This window comes from Melanerpes formicivorus, unplaced genomic scaffold (assembly GCF_026170545.1).
Source record: "Melanerpes formicivorus ecotype bairdi unplaced genomic scaffold, bMelFor1.0.p_v2 SCAF_67, whole genome shotgun sequence".
In the NCBI taxonomy this organism is placed as follows: domain Eukaryota; kingdom Metazoa; phylum Chordata; class Aves; order Piciformes; family Picidae; genus Melanerpes; species Melanerpes formicivorus.
The window spans coordinates 1,482,357-1,507,090 of NW_027142419.1; the positions used below are offsets into that span (position 1 = coordinate 1,482,357).

The 24,734-nt window shown below is 59.3% G+C and overlaps 1 protein-coding gene across 3 annotated transcripts in view; it reads left to right on the top strand.

Moving 5' to 3' along the window:
- Positions 1-24,734, top strand: part of FBXO42 (F-box protein 42) — a 94,240-nt gene that overhangs the window by 35,381 nt on the left and 34,125 nt on the right. For 2 of the 3 annotated variants that reach the window (XM_068162737.1, XM_068162738.1), the window contains 2 exons: positions 1,668-1,784; positions 9,980-10,114. In XM_068162737.1, the coding sequence (XP_068018838.1) occupies positions 1,668-1,784; positions 9,980-10,114 (252 nt within the window). The remainder of the gene's footprint in view (positions 1-1,667; positions 1,785-9,979; positions 10,115-24,734) is intronic. The other variant, XM_068162739.1, reaches the window with a different exon arrangement.

Below are 24,734 nucleotides of genomic sequence, written 5' to 3' on the forward strand. Positions count from 1 at the left end.
GAGCTGAGGAAGAAGTTCTTCAGTGTGAGGCTGCTGAGCCTCTGGCACAGGCTGCCCAGGGAGGCTGTGGCTGCCTCCTGCCTGGGGGCAGATTGGATGAGGCTTTGGGCAACCAAGTCTGGTTGAGAGGTTGGAGGGAGGTTGGAGCAGATGACCTCTGAGATTCCCTCCAGCCTGAGCCATTCTGTGAATGTTGGGAGAGGGACACAGCAGAGCTCTGGTTCAGGGTACACTGGGTGATTCCTGCTCTGTTTCTGTTGTGGGTTGGACCCTTTTTGTTTGGAAACTGCATGGAAAACCCACCAGTTGAAGAGGAGAGCAGAGTTAGATCAGTGGGAGATGAGGCACCCTGCTGCAGCAGGGCAGCTTGGCCCTTCTGCCAAGTGCAGGGTGGGAGGCAGGTGTGGGACACCTCCAGGCAGGCCTGTGGAGAGCACTCTGTGGATTGCTCCACATCCATGGAAGCACTGCTGGGATTCCAGACAGCTTCTGCCTTTCTCAGAGTTCTGACAGGCTGCAGGTTAACCTCCCTTCCCCCCAGCACTTCCAAAGCAAGCAGTGCACAGAATGGCTTTTGAGGCCTAATCCTGGGGCAGCAGCAGCCTGCAGCCCTCTGGGGAGGTGGTTTCCATAGAACTGTCAGGGGTGGAAGGGAGCTCAAGGCTCAGCCAGCTCCAACCCCCTGCCGTGGGCAGGGACACCTCACACCACAGCAGGTTGCTCACAGCCACATCCAGCCTGGCTGCAAACACCTCATTGCTGTCTACAACTCCCTGAAGGGAGGTTGTAGCCAGCTGGGGGTTGGTCTCTTTTCCCAGGCACCCAGCCCCAGAACAAGAGGACACAGTCTCAGGCTGTGCCAGGGGAGGTTTAGGCTGGAGGTGAGGAGGAAGTTCTTCCCAGAGAGAGTTGCTCACAGCCACATCCAGCCTGGCTGCAAACACCTCCAGGCAGGAGGCTTCCACCACCTCCCTGGGCAACCTGTGCCAGGCTCTCACCACCCTCATGGGGAACAACTTCTTCCTCACAGCCAATCTCAATCTCCCCACTTCTAGTTCCATCCCCACCAGTCCTATCCCTCCCTGACACCCTCAAAAGTCCCTCCCCAGCTTTCTTGGAGCCCCCTTCAGATCCTGGGAGGCCACAATTAGGTCTCCCTGAAGCCTTCTCCTCTCCAGACTGAATAGTGTCTGCAGCCCATGAGTCCCTGCTGGGCTGTGCTTGCTCCTGCAGCTTGCTCCTGGAGGTTGTTCCTGGAACAGCCTTTGGAGCTGCAAAGGATGCAGCTGGAGTGCCCAAGCACCTGGTGAGTCACCCCAAAAGACAGTCCCAGAATGGTTTGGGTTAGCAGGGACTTCCAAAGGTCATCCAGGAGGTGGTGGAGTCCCCATCCCTGGAGGTGTTGAAGAGGGGATTGGCTGTGGCACTTGGAGCCATGGTTTGGTTGTCAGGAGGTGCTGGGTGACAGCTTGGACTCGCTGATCTCTGAGGTCTTTTCCAAGCTTATTGATTCTGTGATCAATTCTCTTTAATCCTCCCCACTTCCCCCAGCCTGTTGATAACCTAAGCACAGAGCTGCTCTCAGGCTGCTTGTGCAACCTTGCAGGCAGGGCTCCTTCCTGAGGTGCCCCAACTTGTGCTGACCCCTGGGTGTGCTTCCCCCCTAGGTGTGGCCCACCAGTGCTACCATGGCTTCATCAAGGCAGTGCAAGAAGGCAACATCCAGTGGGAGAGCCGCACCTACCCCTACCCCGGCACCCCCATCACCCAGCGCTTCTCCCACAGTAAGTAGCTCTGCTCCAGGCCTGCCTGGGCACCCTCCCTCCAGGGAGGACACTCAGAGATACTGCAGTGGGCCCAGGGAAGGGCAACCAAGCTTGGGAAGGGTCTGGAGAGCAGGGCTGGGGAGGAGCAGCTGAGGGAGCTGGGGGTGTGCAGCCTGGAGGAAAAGGAGGCTGAGAGACCTCATTGCTCTCCTCAGCTCCCTGAGAGGAGGTTGGAGTGAGCTGGGGCTTGGGCTCTTCTCCCAAGGAACAAATGATGGGACAAGAGGAAAAAGCCTCAGGTTGCTTTTAGGGAGGTTTAGATTGGCCCTGAGGAACAATTTCTTCCCCCTGAGTGTTGTCCAGGCCTGGCCCAGGCTGCCCAGGGCGGTGGTGCAGTCCCCAGCCCTGGAGGGGTTTCAGAGCTGTGGAGATGTGGCACTGAGGGCCATGGTTTGGTGGTGCCCTGAGCAGGGCTGGGTTGAGGGTTGGATCTGATGATCTCAGAGGTCTCTTCCAACCCAAATGACTCTGTGATCTGTGCTGGGGAGCTGCAGCCAGGGGCTGTGCACTGTGTCCCTCAGCATCCAGCAGTGTAACCACCTGCTCTGCCAGCACCAGGCAGAAGCATTCAGTAGCTGCTCACCAGGGGTGTTGGCTTCTGGCTCCTAGGAAGAGTTCCTGGGGCTTGGGTGGCAGTGTGCTCAGCAAAGATTTCCCTCTCCTTCTGAAGGATGAAAAGCCACCACTGTTCATCCCTTGGGTTTAAGCTGCTGTGTTAGTGCAGTGCTCACGAGCTGGGAGAGGGGAGATGGAGGCTGGAGATGAGGAGGAACTTCTCTACAGGGAGGGTGGGGAGGCACTGGCACAGGTTGCCCAGGAGGCTGTGGATGCTCCCTGCCTGGAGATATTCAGGGTCAGGTTGGATGAGGCCTGGAGCAGCCTGATCTAGTGGGAGGTGTCAAACCCTGGCAGGCCTGGAGTCTCCCTGGAGCTTTCTCTTCTCCAGGCTGCACAGCCCCAACCCTCTGAGCCTGGCCTCCCAGCAGAGGGCTTCCAGCCCTGCCAGCACTGCTGTGGCCTCCTCTGGCCCTGCTCCAGCAGGTCCCTGTCTGTGCTGAGGGCTCCAGAGCTGCCCCAGCCCTGCAGGGGGGGTCTCAGTCAAGCAGAGGGGCAGAATCCCCTCCCTGCCCTGCAAATGCTGTCAGTGCCCTGGCTCTGGGCAGCCTCCAGTCCCTGCAGAGGCCTTGTTCCTGCACTTTGCACACAGAAAGCTGATCTGGATTAACTTGTTTGCTGACTTCCCCTGCTGTTTGGAAGCACTTCTGCAGCTCTCTGCTCTCTGCTTTCACTACAACAAAGCCTTGAGTGCTCGTGGGTGGACTCCCAGTCTGACATCAAAGCCACAAATCACTCCAGACAAAAATTCCTCCCCCCCCAATCACGAAGAGCAGCAGCTCAAACCATCCCTGAAGCTCTGCCCTGCAGTGCCAAGAGGTGGAGAGCTGAGGTGATGTCAGAACAGGAGGTCTGGGCAGGGGGGGAGCGGTAGGGAGGGCTCCCAAAGGCCAGGATTTAGGGGTGAGTCATCAGGCTCTGGGGGAGGATGTCACCCAGCAGGCACTGGAAGTCAAGAGGCTGGGGGCAGAGTGGCTGAGAGCTGCCAAACAGAGAGGGACCTGGGGGTGCTGATTGACAGCTGCCTGAACAGGAGCCAGCAGTGTGCCCAGGGGGCCAAGAAGGCCAAGGGCATCCTGGCCTGCAGCAGGAAGAGTGTGGCCAGCAGGAGCAGGGAAGTCCTTGTGCCCTGTGCTCAGCACTGCTTAGGCCACACCTGGAGTCCTGTGTCCAGTTCTGGGCTCCTCAGGTTAGGAAAGAAGTTGAGCTGCTGGAAGGTGTCCAGAGAAGGGCAAGAAAGCTGGGGAGGGGTCTGGAGCACAGCCCTGGGAGGAGAGGCTGAGGGAGCTGGGGTTGCTTAGCCTGGAGAAGAGGAGGCTCAGGGGAGACCTTCTTGCTCTCTCCAACTCCCTGAAGGGAGGCTGGAGCCAGGTGGGGGTTGGTCTCTTCTCCCAGGCAGGCACCCAGCCCCAGAACAAGAGGACACAGTCTCATGCTGTGCCAGGGGAGATTCAGGCTGGAGGGGAGGAGAAAGTTCCTCCCAGCAAGAGAGATTGGCCATTGGAATGTGCTGCCCAGGGAGGTGGTTGAGTCCCCATCCCTGGAGGTGCTTAGGAGGAGCCTGGCTGAGGCACTTGGTGCCAGGGGTTAGTTGCTCAGATGGTGCTGGGTGAGAGGTTGGACTGGATGATCTTGGAGGTCTTTTCCAACCTGGTTAATTCTATTCTATTCTAAGAGGCAATGGTAGCTGGCAGCAAAGAGGAGGCTACAGCTTGTCTGTCCTCCAGGATGAATTAGAAACAGCCCAGAGGTGCTCACATGGAGCAGAAGAGGCCAAGTGAGAGGCTTTTAAATGGTTGGAGGTCAGCATGGCTGCTGTCAGTTGGGGAGGGAGTGACAGGAAAGCTGTTTGATAAGGAATAATAAATGGCTGCTCCCTCCTGCCAGGGGGGAGGAAGCATTCAGGGAGCTCTTTGATCTTTGATAACAAACTTTATGGATGGGCTGTGGGCTGTCTCCAGGAGCTAGCAGTGATAGGATGAGAGAAAGGGCAACAGCTTGGAGCTGGAAGAGGGGAGGTGCAGGACCGTTGAGGTTGGAAAGGACCTTTGAGATCATCAAGGCCAGCTGCATCTTCTGGTTTCTGCTGGAGCCTCTGTGCCAGGAAGGATCTGGAGGGGCTGGAAGGTGTCCAGAGAAGGGCCACGAGGAGGAGCAGAGGGCTGGAGCTGCTCTGCTGTGAGCACAGCCTGAGAGAGTTGGGGTTGTGCAGGCTGGAGAGGAGAAGGCTCCCAGGAGACCTCATTGTGGCCTTCCAGGATCTTCAGGGGGCTCCAAGAAAGCTGGGGAGGGACTTCTGGGGGTGTCAGGAGTGATAGGACTGGGGGGGATGGAGCAGAACTAGAAGTGGGGAGATTGAGATTGGCTGTGAGGAAGAAGTTGTTGCCCAGGAGGGTGGTGAGAGCCTGGCACAGGTTGCCCAGGGAGGTGGTGGAAGCCTCCTGCCTGGAGGTGTTTGCAGCCAGGCTGGAGGTGGCTGTGAGCAACCTGCTGTGGTGTGAGGTGTCCCTGCCCATGGCAGGGGGTTGGAGCTGGCTGAGCCTTGAGCTCCCTTCCAGCCCTGACAGCTCTGTGCTTCTATGACTCTTGCTGCACACATCACCTCCAGCCTGCTCCACCTTCACACAGAGGTTTTTTTTTCCCCCCACCAAAAGAAAAGACAATTAACATTCTTTTCCCCAGCAATAGTTTCCATCTGAGCTCACTCTGAAGGGAGAGTTTCAGCCTGGAGGTCATAGGATGGGTTGGGAGGATTTAGCCTGGAGATTAGGAAGAAGTTCTTCCCAGTGGTGGTGGGGGGGAGGCACTGGAGCAGGCTGCCCAGGGAGGCTGTGGCTGCCTCCTGCCTGGAGCTGTGCAAGGCCAGACTGGATGAGGATGGATGAGGATGGATGAGGTGCTGGAAGGTGTCCAGAGAAGGGCCAGGAGGATGAGCAGAGGGCTGGAGCACCTCTCCTATGAGGACAGACTGAAGGAGTTGGGGCTGTTCAGTCTGCAGAAGAGAAGGCTCCGAGGTGACCTCATTGTGGCCTTCCAGGATCTGAAGGGGGCTACAGGAAGGCTGGGGAGGGACTGCTCAGGATCTCAGGGAGTGCTAGGACTAGGGGGAATGGAATGAAGGTGGAGGTGGGGAGATTGAGGCTGGAGGTGAGGAGGAAGTTCTTCCCCATGAGAGTGGTGAAGCCCTGGACTGGGTTGTGCAGGGAGGTGGTCGAGGCCCTGTCCCTGGAGGTGTTTGCAGCCAGGCTGGCTGAGGCTCTGGCCAGGCTGATCTAGGGTGGGGTGTCCCTGCCCATGGCAGGGGGGTTGGAACTGGCTGAGCCTTGTGGTCCCTTCCAACCCTGACTGATTCTATGATGCTATGATACACCCCCTGAGCTCACACACATGCTGCTGGCCAGCAAGCCCTCAGTGGAGCCACCCTGGGCAAGTCATTTCAGTTCCTCCTGGGTGAAAAGGTGACTGTGGGGAGCCAGGCACCTTGCAGGGGGCAGTGTGCTCTTTGGCTTTGGGGTTGGAACTAGATGATCCTTGTGGTCCCTTCCAACCCTGCCTGATACTATGATACTAGGATGGGGGTGTCCCTGCCCATGGCAGGGGGGTTGGAACTGGGTGATCTCTAAGGTCCCTTCCAGCCCAGCCCATTTGAGGCTCCTGCAGGCTGGGTTGCAGCAGCAGAGCTGGCTGATGTGCTTTGGTAGCTACAGCTCCCAGCAGCCTGCACCCCACACCTAGAGCTGCCTGCTACGAAGGTGCTGCCTGCTGGGAGGCATTGAGGTGCCTGCTCCAAAGCCTCCCTCTGGGGTTTGATGTGTACCTGCTCTCTGTGGCAGGCTCCTCATGCTTTCCTAACCCTTCCTGTGAGCCTGCAAACATCATAGCAGGGCTCTGACTCATGTGCTTAAACAACTGCCTGTGGTGGGAGAGTGCAGGAATGCAGAGAGGGGAAAGCAGCAGAGGAATCCTGCCCCTCCTGCCAGGAATATCGATCCTTTGATGGCAGAGTGACTCATCAGGCCTCCTAATTGCTGGAGGTTTGGTTTGTTTTCTCACCATGGAGTCTGGGGAGCATGGCACCACCAGGCTGATTAATTAAAGCAACCTCCTGGGGTCACCCTGAGAAGCAAAGGAGAGGAACAAGCTGGAATGTTGTTTGGTTGCCAGGATGGGCTGCTCTGCTCCCCCAGCTACAGCTCCTCTGTCCCCACCCAGCTTTGCTCCCTAGCTCACTGGCCTGGGCTGCACTGAGCCCCTGAACTGCCAGGAGAAGGAGAAGAGAGTTTAGGGAATGATGAGAGAGGTGCCACACCTAGAACCCTGGGCTCACAGTCTCACAGTGTAACTAAGGTTGGAAAGGACCTCGAGGATCATCGAGTCCAACCTATCAACACAGACCTCATGACCAGACCATGGCTCCAAGTGCCACATCCAATCCCCTCTGGAACACCTCCAGGGATGGTGACTCCACCACCTCCCTGGGCAGCACATCCCAATGGCGAATGACTCGCTCAGTGAAGAACTTTCTCCTCACCCCAAGTCTAAACCTCCCCTGGCACAGCTTGAGACTGTGTCCTCTTGTTCTGTGGCTGGGTGCCTGGGAGAAGAGACCAACCCCTTCCTGGCTACAACCTCCCTTCAGGTAGTTGTAGAGAGCAAGAAGGTCTCCCCTGAGCCTCCTCTTCTCCAGGCTAAGCAACCCCAGCTCCCTCAGCCTCTCCTCACAGGGCTGTGCTCAAGGCCTCTCCCCAGCCTTGTTGCCCTTCTCTGGACACCTTCAAGTCTCTCAATGTCCTTCTTAAACTGAGGAGCCCAGAACTGGACACAGGACTCCAGGTGTGGCCTAAGCAGTGCTGAGCACAGGGCACAAGGACTTCCCTGCTCCTGCTGGCCACACTCTTCCTGATGCAGGCCAGGAAGCCCTTGGCCTTCTTGGCCACCTGGGCACACTGCTGGCTCATGTTCAGGCAGCTGTCAGTCAGCACCCCCAGGTCCCTCTCTGCCTGGCTGCTCTCAGCCACTCTGCCCCCAGCCTGTAGCTCTGCCTGGGGTTGCTGTGGCCAAAGTGCAGCCCCTGGCACTTGGACTTGTTGAATGCCATCCTGTTGGCCTCTGCCCTTCTGTCCAGCCTGGCAAGGTCCCTCAGCAGAGCTCTTCTGCCCTCTCACTGACCAACATCTGCTCCCAGCTTGGTGTCAGCTGCAAACTTGCTGATGACTGACTCAATGCCCTCCTCCAGATCATCAATGAAGATGTTAAAGAGCACAGGGCCCAGCACTGCTCCCTGGGGCACACCACTGGTGCCTGGCTGCCAGCTGGCTGTGGCACCATTCCCCACCACTCTCTGGGCTCAGCCTCCAGCCAGTTCCTAACCCAGCACAGAGTGTTGTGGTCCAAGCCACGAGCTGACAGCTTAGCCAGCAGATTGCTGTCAGGTGCTCAGGTTTGAGCACCTCACTCCAAGATGAGACAGGGTCTGCCCAGGTGGCCAAGGAGGCCACCACCATCCTGGCCTGGATCAGCACTGGTGAGGTCAGAAGGACTAAGCCTGGGGCTGTTCCCCTGGCCTGGGCACTGGGGAGGCCACAGCTTGAGTCCTGGATTCGGTTCTGGGCTCCTCACTGCAGGAAGGACATTGGGAGGCTGGAGCAGGTTCAGAGAAGGGCAAAGTGAAGGGTCTGGAGAACAGGGCTGGGGAGGAGCAGCTGAGGGACCTGGGGATGTTCAGCCTGGAGAGGAGCAGCCCCAGAGGGGAGCTGAGCAAGAGCTAAAGGAGCTGTGGGGGGAAAGAGGCTGGGGCCAGACTCTGCTCAGTGGTGCCCAGGGCCAGGCCAAGGGGCAGGGGGCACAAACTGGCACCCAGGAGGTTCCACCTGGGCAGGAGGAGACAACTCATTTCTCCAGACCCCTCAGCATCTTCATGGCTCTCTGCTGGACTCTCTCCAGTAGTTTTCTGTCCCTCTTGAGCTGGGGAGCCCAGAACTGGCCCCAGGACTCCAGCTGTGGCCTCAGTGGGGCAGAACAGCTGGGGAGGAGACCCTCTCTTGTCCTGCTGAGCCCATTGCTGACTCTGGTGAATTTATCCCCCAGCACTCCCAGGTCCTTCTCTGTTGAGCTGACAGATTCTCCAGCCCCACAGGCATGTCCCTGTGGTGCTGTTCTGTGCTGAGAGAAGGTGAAGCTCTGGCAGCTTTGGAAAGGAGTGAGCAGCTCTGGGTGCACTGCCCAGGCTTGGTCTGAGTTGGTGACCCCATAAGCTGCTTAGGCAAGGTGAGGCTGCTGAGTGCCTTAATCATAGCTGAGCTAATTAACTGCAAGCTCCTAAGGCAGCTTTCTCTGCCCTGTCAGGAGCAGCTCTGCTTGAGGAGATAATCCTCTCAGAAGGTTCTTGCTGGAGGTTTACCCTGCTTGGGGATACCCCTGGGCTGGCCTCTGGTCTGCTCTTCAGCTTGTCTGCTCTTCTCCTGTCTGCATCCAGGATGAGGGGGGAGAAGGTGATCCATATGATCTTTGTTTCACCCCAAAAGACAGAAGTCAAGAGTCTGCTTGGAGGCCTCTGTCCAGGGGGCTGCCTCAGGGCTTGCTGCTGGCACCAGTGCTGCTCAATAGTCACCAAGGACCTGGCTGAGGGCACTGCCAGCAGCTTTGCTGAGGGCACCAAGCTGGGGGCAGTGGTGACAGCCCTCAGGCTGTGCTGCCAGCCAGCCAGACCTGGCCAGGCTGCAGAGCTGGGGGGGAGAAATGGAATGAAAGCCAAGAAGGACAAGGGGAGAGTCCTGGATCTGAGGAAGAACAACCCCACTGACCTTGAGGGGTTGGGGACTGCCCTAAGGCAGAGCAGCAGAGAGGATAAGGACCTGGGAGTCCTGGTGGAGAGAAGGATGCCCAGGGGCCAGCAAAGTGTCCTTGTGGCCAGGAAGGCCAAGGGCAGCCTGGAGGGGATCAGAAGGGCTGTGGTCAGTAGGTCAAGAGAGGTTCTCCTCCCACTCTGCTCTGCCCTGCTGAGGCCACAGCTGGAATCTTGAGTCCAGTTCTGGGCCACTCAGTTCAAGAGGGACCTCAGGGAACTGCTTGAGAGAGTCCAGCCCAGAGGCACAGAGCTGCTGCAGGCAGTGGAACATCTCCTGGGAGGCCAGGCTGAGGCAGCTGGGGCTGGGAGCTGGGAGCAGAGGAGCCTGAGGGCTGCCCTCATGGCTGGGGATGAAGATGTGCAGGGCTGGAGCCAGGCTCTGCCCAGGGCTGTCCAAGGACAGCACAAGGGGCACTGGGGGCAAGCTGGAGCAGAGGAGGTGCCAGGGGACCAGGAGGAGAAACTTTGTCCCTGTGAGGGTGGCAGAGCCTGGAGCAGGCTGCCCAGAGAGGTTGTGGAGTCTGCTCCTGTGGAGCCTTTGCAACCCCTGCTGGATGTGTCCCTGGGTGAGCTGCCCTGGGTGCCCTGCTCTGGCAGGGGGTTGGCCTGGCTGCTCTCCAGAGGTGCCTTCCACCCCCTGCCATCCAGTGGTGCTGTGCTCTGGCTGATGGCTGCCTCTGCTTCCCCCCAGGTGCATGTTACTACGATGCCAACCAGTCCATGTACGTGTTCGGGGGCTGCACCCAGAGCAGCTGCAACGCAGCCTTCAACGACCTCTGGAGACTCGACCTCAACAGCAAGGAGTGGATCAGGCCCCTGGCATCAGGTGAGAGCTGGGGAGGGGCAGCTCTACCACTGCTTCATCACATCTGACCTCAGCCCTGGGGGCTGCCTGCTCTGCTTCTGGAGAAGAGGGCTGGGGAGGAGCAGCCTGAGGGAGCTGGGGGTGTTGAGCCTGGAGGAAAGGAGGCTGAGGGGAGAGCTTCTGGCTCTCTACAAGTCCCTGAGAGGAGGTTGGAGCCAGGTGAGGGTTGGCCTCTTCTCCCAAAGAACAAGAGAGGACAAGAGGAAATGGCCTCAAGTTGCCCCAGGGGAGGTTTAGGTTGGAAATTAGGAACAATTTGTTTGCTGCAGGAGTGGTCAGGGACTGGGGCAGGCTGCCCAGGGAGGTGGTGGAGTCCCCACCCCTGGAGATGGTCAAGAAACCTGTGGCCATGGCACTTGGGGACAGGGTTTGGTGGCCATGGTGGGTTTGGGCTGATGGTTGGACTTGATTCCTAGAATCCTATAATGGTTTGGGTTGGAAGGGAGCTGAAGGCTCAGCCAGCCCCAACCCCCTGCCATGGGCAGGGACACCTCACACCACAGCAGGTTGCTCACAGCCACCTCCAGCCTGGCTGCAAACACCTCCAGGCAGGAGGCTTCCATCACCTCCCTGGGCAACCTGTGCCAGGCTCCCACCACCCTCCTGGGAAACAATTTCTTCCTCACAGCCAAGCTCAATCTCCCCACTTCTGGTTCTGCTGCAAAGGATGCAGCTGGAGTGCCCAAGCACCTGGTGAGTCACCCCAAAAGACAGTCCTAGAGTGGGTTGGGTTGGAAGGGACCTCCAAAGGTCATCCAGCAGGCAGCAGGGACATCCTCCACTAGATCAGGTTGCCCCCTGCAGATCCTGGAAGGCCACAATGAGATCTCCTGGGAGCCTTCTCCTCTCCAGCCTGCACAACCCCAACTCTCTCAGGCTGTGCTCACAGCAGAGCAGCTCCAGCCCTCTGCTCCTCCTCCTGGTCCTTCTCTGGACACCTTCCAGCACCTCCAGATCCTTCCTGGCACAGAGGCTCCAGAACTGGACACAGAGCTCCAGGTGGGGCCTCAGCAGAGTGGAGCAGAATCCCCTCCCTGGCCCTGCTGGCTCTGCTTCTCTTGCTGCAGGTTGTAGCCTTGCTGTACCCAGAGCTTCCCTTGCTCCCACCTGAGCTGGTCTGGCAGTTTTCCTTTGGGGGTTAATTTCAACCCTCTCCACCTTCCAGACCCTTCCTGGAACCAGAGGCTCCAGAACTGGCCACAGACCTCCAGGTGGGGTCTCAGCAGATGGCCCCAGGAGCCTGTATTGATCAGAAGTGTGGTGCCAGGGCTGAGGGTTGCTGGGGTGTGATCAGTGTGCAGGTATGTGGAGGGGTGGGGAGGACCTGCCTGGGCTGGCTCCCCACAGCCCCAGGCAGAGCGTGGGAACCCAGGTACCTGCCTGCAGTGCAGGCACTCAGAGCAGGGCAGGGAAACACCACAGGTTGGTTCCCACACTGCTGTTGTGGCCTCAAAATGTCACAGGCAGCTCTGCTCCTTTGCCATGGACTCCTGAAGCTGACTAAAATAACTTCTACTCCCAGCAAAAGAACTGGGGGAAGCTCTTGGAAGGGGGAGGGGAGGGAAGGGGGAGCAGCCAGGATTTGAAAGCACCTCCTGCAGCAAAACTTTTGCAGTGAAGGAAGAGTAGGAAGAAAGGAAGGAGCTCAGCACCCACCAAGGGCTCTTTGCTGACTCCTCTGACCCTGCTTTGTCAGCTCTGAGCAGCTCTCAGTCCTCCCAGCTCCAGCTGTTTCTGCCTCCTGGTCTTATCTGGGAATTAATTGGGTGTCACTTTGGAATCCTGGAGTTGTCACAGCCTGCTGGGGGTTGGAAGGGACCTCTGGAGACCACCCAGTCCAGCCCCTGCTCCAGCAGGGCACCCACAGCACCCTGCCCAGGAGCACGAGGGCCAGGGGGGGTTGGAAGCTCTCCACACCAGGAGACTCCACAACCTCTCTGGGCAGCCTGCTCCAGGCCTCAGCACCCTCACACCAAACAACTTTCTCCTCCTGGGTTCCAGTTTGTGCCCTCTGCCCCTTGGCCTGGCCCTGGGCACCACTGAGCAGAGCCTGGCCCCAGCCTCTTGCCCCCCACAGCTCCTTTAGCTCTTGCTGAGCATTGCTCAGCTCCCCTCTGGGGCTGCTCTTCTGCAGGCTCTCAGCCCCAGGGCTCTCAGCCTTTGCTGCTCCCAGAGCTGCCCCAGGCCCCTCAGCAGCAGTCCCCTGGACTCTCTCCAGCTGTTTCCTGTCTCTCTTGAGCTGGGGAGCCCAGAACTGTACCCAGGACTTCAGATGTGGCTTCATTAGGACAGAGTAGAGGGGGAGGAGAACCTCCCTGTGACCTCTCCCCAGGGAGGTGGTGGAGCCTCCATCCCTGGAAGTGTTTAAGAAGAGCCTGGCTGAGGCACTTGGTGCCATGGTTGAGTTGATCAGATGGTGCTGGGTGAGAGGTTGGACTGGATGATCCCCAAGGTCTTTTCCAGCCTGGTTCATTCTGTAAATTCTCCTGGGAGCTGCTTCCCTGCAGGTCTCCCCTCACCTGTTCTGGTGCAGGAGGTTGTTCCTTCCCTGGGGCAGGACTCTGCCCTGGTTGAACTTCATGAGGTTCCCCTCTATGCAATTCAGAGTATCACAGAATCAGTCAGGGTTGGATGGGACCACAAGGATCATCCAGCCTGGCCTTGAACACCTCCAGGCAGGGGGCAGCCACAGCCTCCCTGGGCAGCCTGTGCCAGTGGCTTCCTGCCCTCATTCAAAAGAATTTCTTCCTCATCTTCAGTCTCAATCTCCTCTCTCCCAGCTCAAAGCCACTTCCCCTCATCCTGTCACTCCAAGCCCTTGTCACAAGTCCCTCCCCAGCTCTCCTGGAGCCCTTTCAGGTCCTGGAAGGCTGCTCTGAGGTCTCCCTGGAGCCTTCTCTCCAGGCTGCTGATGCCTCCAGGTGAGAGTTCAGCAGCTGTGGGCTTCCAGCGAGGGAGAAAACACCCAGCAGCCAACCTGCCTGGGGACAGGGGGCTCTGGCTCTGCCTCCTTTCCCACCCTGGCTCCTCTCCCTCATCTCAGGGGTGGAAGAGAGTCCCTGGGTAGCATAAACAGGATACTGGGCCGTGCAGAGCTCTGCTCTGAGCCAGGATGTCTGTTGCTGAAGGCCGAGGAGTCCTTCCGTGGGTGTGAGTGCAGGGCAAGCCTCGCCCGGCGCCTCCCCGGCCCGGCCCCCGGCCCTGCCCCGTCACCCTCCTGGCATTTCACACAGCCCAGCTTCCCACTGCCTCACTGACAGCTCCCTCTTGTAAAAGAACTTGTCCTGTGGGAATATGTGGCAGGGTGAGGTCCCATGGGAAGATCCCCCGGGGAGATGTTTCTGCCGGCAGCTCCTGGAAGCCAGATGGGATCACAGCTGAAACCGGAGGCAGGCTGAGAGCACCCAGAGCAGAGCAGAGCAGAGCAGCCTTGCTCCTGCCCCTGCAGAGCAGCCTTGTTCCTGCCCCTGGAGCAGCCTTGTCCCTGCCCCTGCAGAGCAGCCTTGTCCCTGCCCCTGCAGAGCAGCCTTGTTCCTGCCCCTGCAGAGCAGCCTTGTCCCTGCCCCTGCAGAGCAGCCTTGTTCCTGCCCCTGGAGCAGCCTTGTCCCTGCCCCTGCAGAGCAGCCTTGTTCCTGCCCCTGCAGAGCAGCCTTGTTCCTGCCCCTGGAGCAGCCTTGTTCCAGCCCCTGCAGAGCAGCCTTGTTCCTGCCCCTGGAGCAGCCTTGTCCCTGCCCCTGCAGAGCAGCCTTGTCCCTGCCCCTGGAGCAGCCTTGTTCCTACCCCTGGAGCAGCCTTGTTCCTGCCCCTGGAGCAGCCTTGTTCCTGCCCCTGGAGCAGCCTTGTTCCAGCCCCTGCAGAGCAGCCTTGTTCCTGCCCCTGGAGCAGCCTTGTTCCAGCCCCTGCAGAGCAGCCTTGTTCCTGCCCTGGAGCAGCCTTGTCCCTGCCCCTGCAGAGCAGCCTTGTCCCTGCCCCTGGAGCAGCCTTGTTCCTACCCCTGGAGCAGCCTTGTTCCTGCCCCTGGAGCAGCCTTGTTCCTGCCCCTGGAGCAGCCTTGCTCCTGCCCCTGCAGAGCAGCCTTGTTCCTGCCCCTGGAGCAGCCTTGTCCCTGCCCCTGCAGAGCAGCCTTGTTCCAGCCCCTGCAGAGCAGCCTTGTTCCTGCCCCTGCAGAGCAGCCTTGTTCCAGCCCCTGCAGAGCAGCCTTGTTCCTGCCCCTGGAGCAGCCTTGTCCCTGCCCCTGCAGAGCAGCCTTGTTCCTGCCCCTGCAGAGCAGCCTTGTCCCTGCCCCTGCAGAGCAGCCTTGTTCCTGCCCCTGGAGCAGCCTTGTCCCTGCCCCTGCAGAGCAGCCTTGTCCCTGCCCCTGCAGAGCAGCCTTGTTCCTGCCCCTGCAGAGCAGCCTTGTTCCTGCCCCTGGAGCAGCCTTGTCCCTGCCCCTGCAGAGCAGCCTTGTTCCTGCCCCTGGAGCAGCCTTGTTCCTGCCCCTGGAGCAGCCTTGTTCCTACCCCTGCAGAGCAGCCTTGTTCCTGCCCCTGCAGAGCAGCCTTGTTCCTGCCCCTGCAGAGCAGCCTTGTTCCAGCCCCTGCAGAGCAGCCTTGTTCCTGCCCCTGCAGAGCAGCCTTGTTCCTGCCCCTGCAGAGCAGCCTTGTTCCTGCCCCTGCAGAGCAGCCTTGTTCCAGCCCCTGCAGAGCAGCCTTGTTCCAGCCCCTGCAGAGCAGCCTTGTTCCAGCCCCTGCAGAGCAGCCTTGTTCCTGCCCCTGCAGAGCAGCCTTGTTCCTGCCCCTGCAGAGCAGCCTTGTCCCTGCCCCTGCAGAGCAGCCTTGTTCCTGCCCCTGGAGCAGCCTTGTCCCTGCCCCTGCAGAGCAGCCTTGTTCCTGCCCCTGCAGAGCAGCCTTGTTCCTGCCCCTGGAGCAGCCTTGTTCCAGCCCCTGCAGAGCAGCCTTGTTCCTGCCCCTGGAGCAGCCTTGTCCCTGCCCCTGCAGAGCAGCCTTGTCCCTGCCCCTGGAGCAGCCTTGTTCCTACCCCTGGAGCAGCCTTGTTCCTGCCCCTGGAGCAGCCTTGTTCCTGCCCCTGGAGCAGCCTTGTTCCAGCCCCTGCAGAGCAGCCTTGTCCCTGCCCCTGGAGCAGCCTTGTTCCTACCCCTGGAGCAGCCTTGTTCCTGCCCCTGGAGCAGCCTTGTTCCTGCCCCTGGAGCAGCCTTGTTCCAGCCCCTGCAGAGCAGCCTTGTTCCTGCCCCTGGAGCAGCCTTGTTCCAGCCCCTGCAGAGCAGCCTTGTTCCTGCCCCTGGAGCAGCCTTGTCCCTGCCCCTGCAGAGCAGCCTTGTTCCTGCCCCTGGAGCAGCCTTGTTCCTACCCCTGGAGCAGCCTTGTTCCTGCCCCTGGAGCAGCCTTGTTCCTGCCCCTGGAGCAGCCTTGCTCCTGCCCCTGCAGAGCAGCCTTGTTCCTGCCCCTGGAGCAGCCTTGTTCCAGCCCCTGCAGAGCAGCCTTGTTCCAGCCCCTGCAGAGCAGCCATGTTCCTGCCCCTGCAGAGCAGCCTTGTTCCAGCCCCTGCAGAGCAGCCTTGTTCCTGCCCCTGGAGCAGCCTTGTCCCTGCCCCTGCAGAGCAGCCTTGTTCCTGCCCCTGCAGAGCAGCCTTGTCCCTGCCCCTGCAGAGCAGCCTTGTTCCTGCCCCTGGAGCAGCCTTGTCCCTGCCCCTGCAGAGCAGCCTTGTCCCTGCCCCTGCAGAGCAGCCTTGTTCCTGCCCCTGCAGAGCAGCCTTGTTCCTGCCCCTGGAGCAGCCTTGTCCCTGCCCCTGCAGAGCAGCCTTGTTCCTGCCCCTGGAGCAGCCTTGTTCCTGCCCCTGGAGCAGCCTTGTTCCTACCCCTGCAGAGCAGCCTTGTTCCTGCCCCTGGAGCAGCCTTGTTCCTGCCCCTGCAGAGCAGCCTTGTTCCTGCCCCTGCAGAGCAGCCTTGTTCCAGCCCCTGCAGAGCAGCCTTGTTCCACCCCCTGCAGAGCAGCCTTGTTCCTGCCCCTGCAGAGCAGCCTTGTTCCAGCCCCTGCAGAGCAGCCTTGTTCCAGCCCCTGCAGAGCAGCCTTGTTCCTGCCCCTGCAGAGCAGCCTTGTTCCTGCCCCTGCAGAGCAGCCTTGTCCCTGCCCCTGCAGAGCAGCCTTGTTCCTGCCCCTGCAGAGCAGCCTTGTTCCTGCCCCTGGAGCAGCCTTGTTCCTGCCCCTGCAGAGCAGCCTTGTTCCTGCCCCTGCAGAGCAGCCTTGTTCCTGCCCCTGGAGCAGCCTTGTTCCTGCCCCTGCAGAGCAGCCTTGTTCCTGCCCCTGCAGAGCAGCCTTGTTCCTGCCCCTGGAGCAGCCTTGTTCCTACCCCTGGAGCAGCCTTGTTCCTGCCCCTGGAGCAGCCTTGTTCCTGCCCCTGGAGCAGCCTTGCTCCTGCCCCTGCAGAGCAGCCTTGTTCCTGCCCCTGGAGCAGCCTTGTTCCAGCCCCTGCAGAGCAGCCTTGTTCCAGCCCCTGCAGAGCAGCCATGTTCCTGCCCCTGCAGAGCAGCCTTGTTCCAGCCCCTGCAGAGCAGCCTTGTTCCTGCCCCTGGAGCAGCCTTGTCCCTGCCCCTGCAGAGCAGCCTTGTTCCTGCCCCTGCAGAGCAGCCTTGTCCCTGCCCCTGCAGAGCAGCCTTGTTCCTGCCCCTGGAGCAGCCTTGTCCCTGCCCCTGCAGAGCAGCCTTGTCCCTGCCCCTGCAGAGCAGCCTTGTTCCTGCCCCTGCAGAGCAGCCTTGTTCCTGCCCCTGGAGCAGCCTTGTCCCTGCCCCTGCAGAGCAGCCTTGTTCCTGCCCCTGGAGCAGCCTTGTTCCTGCCCCTGGAGCAGCCTTGTTCCTACCCCTGCAGAGCAGCCTTGTTCCTGCCCCTGGAGCAGCCTTGTTCCTGCCCCTGCAGAGCAGCCTTGTTCCTGCCCCTGCAGAGCAGCCTTGTTCCTGCCCCTACAGAGCAGCCTTGCTCCTGCCCCTGGAGCAGCCTTGTTCCTGCCCCTGCAGAGCAGCCTTGTTCCTGCCCCTACAGAGCAGCCTTGTCCCTGCCCCTGCAGAGCAGCCTTGTTCCTGCCCCTGCAGAGCAGCCTTGTTCCTGCCCCTACAGAGCAGCCTTGTTCCTGCCCCTACAGAGCAGCCTTGTTCCTGCCCCTGGAGCAGCCTTGTTCCTGCCCCTGGAGCAGCCTTGTTCCTGCCCCTGGAGCAGCCTTGTTCCTGCCCCTACAGAGCAGCCTTGCTCCTGCCCCTGGAGCAGCCTTGTTCCTGCCCCTGCAGAGCAGCCTTGTTCCTGCCCCTGGAGCAGCCTTGTTCCTGCCCCTGGAGCAGCCTTGTTCCTGCCCCTGGAGCAGCCTTGTTCCTGCCCCTGCAGAGCAGCCTTGTTCCTGCCCCTGGAGCAGCCTTGTTCCTGCCCCTGCAGAGCAGCCTTGTTCCTGCCCCTACAGAGCAGCCTTGCTCCTGCCCCTGGAGCAGCCTTGTTCCTGCCCCTGCAGAGCAGCCTTGTTCCTGCCCCTGCAGAGCAGCCTTGTCCCTGCCCCTGCAGAGCAGCCTTGTTCCTGCCCCTGGAGCAGCATTGTTTCTGCCCCTGCAGGCAGATGGTCATCCCCCACCCCCACCCCAAGCCTGTGGTTTCTTACACAGAGCTGCTGCCTCTTCCTTGGGTGCCCTTCCCCAGAGGAGTTGGCACCCACTGCCTGAGCAAGCAGAGTGACTGGAGGGGGCAAAAAGCAGAGAGCTCTGGAAGGCAGGAGCCAGGTGTAAATAAGGAGGTGGGAGGGAGGGCAGGAGGGTGGTTTGTAGCTTATGGGGACTGATTAATGCCAGGCTAATTGCTCCTGGAGGTGGAGGAGGAGTTCCCACACTTGGCCTTCCCAATTCTATAGGGGAGGTCTGGCCCTGGAGTCACAAAATCACTGAGGCTGGGAAAGGCCTCTGAGATCATCCAGTGCAGCCTATGACCTAGCACCAGCACATCAGCTGCACCCTGCCACCAAGTGCCTGTCAGCCTGACCTCAGTGCCAGGCAAGATCATGGAACAGTCATCCTGAGTGCAATCACACAGCACCTACAGCATGGCCAAGGGCTCAGGCCCAGCCAGCATGGAGTTAGGAAGGGCAGGTCCTGCCTGTCCAACCTGATCTCCTTCCATGCCCAGGTGACTGCCTGGTGGCTGTGGGGCAGGCTGTGGATGTGGTCTGCCTGGACTGCAGCAAGGCCTTTGCCACCATCCCCCACAGCAAACTCCTGGCCAAGCTGTCAGCCCCTGGCTGGGACAGCAGCTCTCTGAGCTGGGTTAGGAACTGGCTGGAGGCTGAGCCCAGAGAGTGGTGGTGAATGGTGCCACAGCCAGCTGGCAGCCAGGCACCAGTGGTGTGCCCCAGGGAGCAGTGCTGGGCCCTGTGCTCTTTAACATCTTCATTCATGATCTGGATGAGGGCATTGAGTCCATCAGCTGTGAATGTGCAGCTGACACCAAGCTGAGGGCAGGAGTTGATCTGCTGGAGGGTAGAGAGACTCTGCAGAGGGACCTGGACAGGCTGGGCAGATGGGCAGAGGCCAAGGGAGGAGATTGAACACATCCAAGTGCCAGGGGCTGCACATTGGCCACAGCAACCCCAGGCAGTGCTACAGGCTGGGGGCAGAGTGGCTGAGAGCTGCCAAACAGAGAGGGACCTGGGGGCAGTGGTTGACAGCAGCTGAACAGGAGCCAGCAGTGTGCCCAGGGGGCCAAGAAGGCCAAGGGCATCCTGGCCTGCAGCAGGAAGAGTGTGGCCAGCAGGAGCAGGGAAGTCCTTGTGCCCTGTGCTCAGCACTGCTTAGGCCACACCTTGAGTCCTGTGTCCAGCTCTGGGCTCCTCAGGTTAGGAAAGAGGTTGAGCTGCTGGAAGGTGTCCAGAGAAGGGCAAGAAAGCTGGGGAGGGGTCTGGAGCACAGCCCTGGGAGGAGAGGCTGAGGGAGCTGGGGTTGCTTAGCCTGGAGAAGAGGAGGCTCAGGGGAGACCTTCTTGCTGTCTCCAACTCCCTGCAGGGAGGTTGTAGCCAGGTGGGGGTTGGGCTCTTCTCCCAGGCACCCAGCCCCAGAACAAGAGGACACAGTCTCAAGCTGCGCCAGGGGAGGTTTAGGCTGGAGGTTAGGAAGAAATTCTACACAGCAAGAGAGATTGGCCATGGGAATGTGCTGCCCAGGGAGGTGGTGGAGTCCCCATCCCTGGAGGTGTTCAGGAGACCTGTGGCCATGGCACTTGGGGACAGGGTTTGGTGGCCATGGTGGGGTTGGGTCAGTGGCTGGAGGGGATGATCTCAGAGGCCTTTGCCAACCAAAGCAGTTGTGTGATTCTGTCAGCACTGTGTGCCAGCAGAGCCATCTCCATCGGGGGTAGGGCTAGCAGCAGGAGCACAAAGGTGGCCCCAGGGTCATGCTGAATGCCTTGGAGGTGGCTCAGGTGAGCTGAAACCTCTCCATCCCTCTCCCATCTCTCAGCCCCCATCTCTCAGGGGCTTTTCCAGGAGAGGACTCCTTTGTTGTTGTTGTTGTTGTTTGTTCCTAGCTGTTTGCAGTTGGGTTTTCTCCCTCCAGGCACTGGATGACATCAGGGCTGAGCCATCCAGCAGCAGCCTCAGCTGCTGCACTTCAGCTGGCAGTGAAGATTTAAGCCTTCAAAGAAATAATTGGGCTGTGTCTGTTTAGTCTGGGAGATGGAGGAGGCAGATAACTGCTTCCAAAAACCCTCAGTTTGGAGGTCTCCCAAGTATTTATTTGGGGTTTTTTTTGCTTAGATCTAAACCAATGGCATCAACAACCCCAGGCAGAGCTACAGGCTGGGGGCAGAGTGGCTGAGAGCAGCCAGGCAGAGAGGGACCTGGGGGTGCTGGTTGACAGCAGCTGAACAGGAGCCAGCAGTGTGCCCAGGTGGCCAAGAAGGCCAAGGGCATCCTGGCCTGCAGCAGGAAGAGTGTGGCCAGCAGGAGCAGGGAAGTCCTTGTGCCCTGTGCTCAGCACTGCTTAGGCCACACCTGGAGTCCTGTGTCCAGTTCTGGGCTCCTCAGGTTAGGAAAGAGGTTGAGCTGCTGGAAGGTGTCCAGAGAAGGGCAAGAAAGCTGGGGAGGGGTCTGGAGCACAGCCCTGGGAGGAGAGGCTGAGGGAGCTGGGGTTGCTTAGCCTGGAGAAGAGGAGGCTCAGGGGAGACCTTCTTGTTCTCTCCAACTCCCTGCAGGGAGGTTGGAGCCAGCTGGGGGTTAGGCTCTTCTCAAAGGCTGGCACCCAGCCCCAGAACAAGAGGACACAGTCTCAAGCTGTGCCAGGGGAGGTTCAGGCTGGATGTCAGGAAGCAATTCTTCCCAGCAAGAGAGGTTGGCCATGGGAATGTGGTGCCCAGGGAAGTGGTGGAGTCCCCATCCCTGGAGGTGTTTAGGAGGAGCCTGGATGAGGCCCTTGGTGCCATGCTCTGGTTAATGGGATAGGGCTGGGTGATAGGTTGGACTGGATGATCTTGGAGGTCTCTTCCAACCTGGTTGATTCTATGGACTCTACTCACTGGGCAGGAGCAGAACAAGAGAGTTGATGCTTTCATGTCATGGGGCTTAGAATGCTCTCCCAAGGCTGGGGGGGAAGGTGGCAGGGTCTCTATTTTAGGAAGGTGAACAGCCTCCAAACCCTTCTGCCTCAAGCTCTTCTGGCCACTTTGGAGCTCCTTTCCACCTCCTCCACTCCCACATCCTCATCTTGCTGGAGCAGAAGGGGGCTGCTGATTGTTATCCTGTATTCTGTGGGCTGCCTGCATTGTTCTCCCAGGGTAGGTGGTCCTGGGGTGTCTCTCTCTCCTTGTGCTGGGGATTGGTTTTGCCTTTACTTGCAGAGTTAATCCAGGCCCTTCTTGGACTTGTAGCTTATCTGCACACTGGAGGAGCTGATGGTTCTGGAGGTGGTTTGCACTGGAGTTTGTTTATCCAGCTAGAGGCAAGGGTTAGTCTCCACTCCTCTCAGTCAAGCTGCAGCATGCTGTGATCTCACAGGCAGGATGACTTCAATGGCCATGGTCCTTTGGTGCTCCTCAAACCAAGCCCTTGTGCAGCTGAAACAGCCCCAAAGGAACCCAAAACCTCTTTGGGATGGAGGCTCCCAGGCCTGAGTGCAGGGGGTGAGGAAACAGCCCCAAAGGAAACCAAAACCCCTTTGGGATGGAGGCTCCCAGGCTTGAGTGCAGGGGGTGAGGAAACAACCCTAAAGGAAACCAAAACCCTTTGGGATGCAGGCTCCCAGGCTTGAGTGCAGGGGGTGAGGAAACAGCCCCAAAGGAAACCAAAACCCCTTTGAAATGGAGGCTCCCAGGTCTGAGTGCAGTGGGTGCTGAAACAACCCCAAAGGAAACCAAAACCCCTTTGGGATGGAGGCTCCCAGGTCTGAGTGCAGGGGGTGAGGAAACAGCCCCAAAGGAAACCAAAGCCCCTTTGAGATGGAGACTCCCAGGCTTGAGTGCAGGGGATGAGGAAACAGCCCCAAAGGAAACCAAAACCTCTTTGGGATAGAGACTCCCAGGTCTGAGTGCAGGGGGTGAGGAAACAGCCCCAAAGGAAACCAAAACCCCTTTGGGATGGAGGCTCCCAGGTCTGAGTGCAGGGGGTGCTGAAACAACCCCAAAGGAAACCAAAGCCCCTTTGGGATGAGTGCAGGGGGTGCTGAAACAACCCCAAAGGAAACCAAAGCCCCTTTGGGATGAGTGCAGGGGGTGATGCAGGAGCTGCAGAGATTCCATGGTGAGGGCTTTGGCCTGGAGCTGCTGATGCCTGGAGCTGCCTCAGCCAGGCTTCAGCCCTGGAGCTGCTGCATCAGTCACAGTGGGGGAAGGGTTGTCCTGTCCATGCTGGTCTGTGAAACGCTCTTGATGTGATCCCTTCCCTCTCTGTGCCAGGAAGACTGCTGGCAGGTCCTGGGAGAGGCCACCTCAGGCATCAGCACTGACCCAGCCCTGTCACTGTCAGCTCTGTGCCCTGTTTGTGTCCCCCCTGGGCCACAGAGGATCCTTTCTAGGCAGAACTGAGAGCACGTCCCCAGGCAGTTCTGCTCTGCCCTGCCTGTGCTCCTGCAGCCCCTGGGGCTCTGCAGACCTTCTCCCTTCCTGTGTTTGTTAGTTTAGTTCCTTGGCAGCCCTCAACTTGGCCTCTGTCTCTCAGACCCAGGCAATAAGCTGAGAAACACCTTTTAAATTGGGGAGAAAGCTGCTGCTGGTTCTGCCTCTGCTGCTGGGGGCTTGCAGGACAGAGGTGGAAAGGTTTTCTGTTCCAAACTGAGCCTCTTCCTGTGCTCACAGAGGAGTGGCAGCAGAAAGCTGAGGTCTGTGCAGGGAGAGGAGCACTTGCTGAAGTCCTGTGGGGTCTGCACATCCTCCCTGTTGTTTGTGCTCTGTCATCTACTGACTCCTAGAAGGATATTGAGAGGCTGAAGCGTGTCCAGAGAGGGGCAATGAAGCTGGGGAAGGGTCACAGAATCACCAAGGTTGGAAGAGAACTCAAAGCTCACCAAGTCCAACCTGTCACCACAGACCTCATGACTGAACCATGGCTCCAAGTGCCACATCCAATCCCCTCTTGAACACCTCCAGGGATGGGGACTCCACCACCTCCCTGGGCAGCACATTCCCATGGCCAATCTCTCTTGCTGGGAAGAATTTCTTCCTAACATCCAGCCTGAACCTCCCCTGGCACAGCTTGAGACTGTGTCCTCTTGTTCTGGTGCTGGGTGCCTGCCTGGGAGAAGAGACCAACCCCCACCTGGCTCCAACCTCCCTGCAGGGAGTTGGAGAGAGCAAGAAGGTCTCCCCTGAGCCTCCTCTTCTCCAGGCTAAGCAACCCCAGCTCCCTCAGCCTCTCCTCCCAGGGCTGTGCTCCAGACCCCTCCCCAGCTTTCTTGCCCTTCTCTGGACACCTTCCAGCAGCTCAACCTCTTTCCTAACCTGAGGAGCCCAGAACTGGACACAGGACTCCAGGTGTGGCCTAAGCAGTGCTGAGCACAGGGCACAAGGACTTCCCTGCTCCTGCTGGCCACACTCTTCCTGCTGCAGGCCAGGATGCCCTTGGCCTTCTTGGCCCCCTGGGCACACTGCTGGCTCATGTTCAGGCAGCTGTCAATCAGCACCCCCAGGTCCCTCTCTGCCTGGCTGCTCTCAGCCACTCTGTCCAGAGCCTGTAGCTCTGCCTGGGGTTGCTGTGGCCAAAGTGCAGCCCCTGGCACTTGGACTTGTTGAGTGCCATCCTGTTGGACTCTGCCCATCTGCCCAGCCTGTCCAGGTCCCTCTGCAGAGCTCTGCCACCCTCTAACAGATCAACTCCTGCCCCCAGCTTGGTGTCAGCTGCACATTTACTGATGACTGACTCCATGTCCTCCTCCAGATCATCAGTGAAGATATTAAAGAGGGTCTGGAAGAGGGAAGACTGAGAATGGAGATGAGGAAGAAATTCTTGAGAGTGAGGGTGGGCAGACACTGGCACAGGCTGCCCAGGGAGGCTGTGGCTGTCCCCTCCCTGGAGGTGTTCCAGGCCAGGCTGGATGAGGCCTTGAGCAAGCTGGGCTGGTGGAAGGTGTCCCTGCCCATGGCAGGGGCTTGGAACTGGATGAGCTTTGAGGTCCTTTCTGACCCAAACCATGGCAGGAGTCGATGAACACCACTCAGTGAGTGTGCAGAGGAAAACCTCTCCCCCTCTGGCTCCTCTTGGCTCTGTTCCTCCCCCAGGTCCCCTCCACGCTCTGAGTGGGAGCCCTTGGAGGGTGAGGATCAGGTTTCCTCTTGTGAGCTGGGGAGAAGGAGCCCTTTGATGGTGTTGTGTCAACAAAACTTTTAGCAGGCCAGAAGGAGGTGGGAGAGGTTCTGCTGTCACCTGCCCCAGGGGCTGGTGTCAGATGTGGTCCTTGTGTGGTGGGAGGCTGGAGGGAGAATCCTGCCCTTCAGTGCTGGAGCTGGAGAGTGCTGTGCCCTTGACAGAGGGGTGGAAAAACCTTGCCCAGGGCAGGAATAGAAAACACAAACAAGCAACCCCAAAGCTGTGTTTCCATCACCTCCTGCTAGAAAACAGCCACAGGATTCCAAACCACTTGGTGCAGTTTCAGAGCAGTCCTGACCTGCTCTCAGCTTCCTTCTCTGCAGCCTCCTTGGCGCTGGGAGCTGCTCCCAGGGGCTGAGCCTCCCCAGGGAGGGGGGATGGATGGGCCTGCAGCTGAGAGCCAGCAGACATCCAGCCCTCTGCATCCATGGGCTTTGCTCCATGGCACCCTGGTGGGCAGTGTGAGTGGCTCACAGGACTTGTGGCTGCAGAGCAGTCCCAGGGCTTGTTGAGGTTTGCACAGAGCAGAGAGTCGTGAGGGTGCTTGGGTTGAAAACCTGCCCTGCTGGAAGAGCTCCTGAGGTGCTCAGTGCTTGGTGCTGAGCTCTTAGCTTCTGTTCTCTGAGGCCTGCCACTGAAAAACTTTGTCCTGACCCTCATCTGGCCACACTGGGATGAGCTCTCTCTCTTTCTCCCTCTCTTTCTCCCTCTCTTTCTCTCTTTCTCTTTCTCTCTCTCTCTCTTTCTCTCTCTCTCTTTCTCTCTCTCTCTC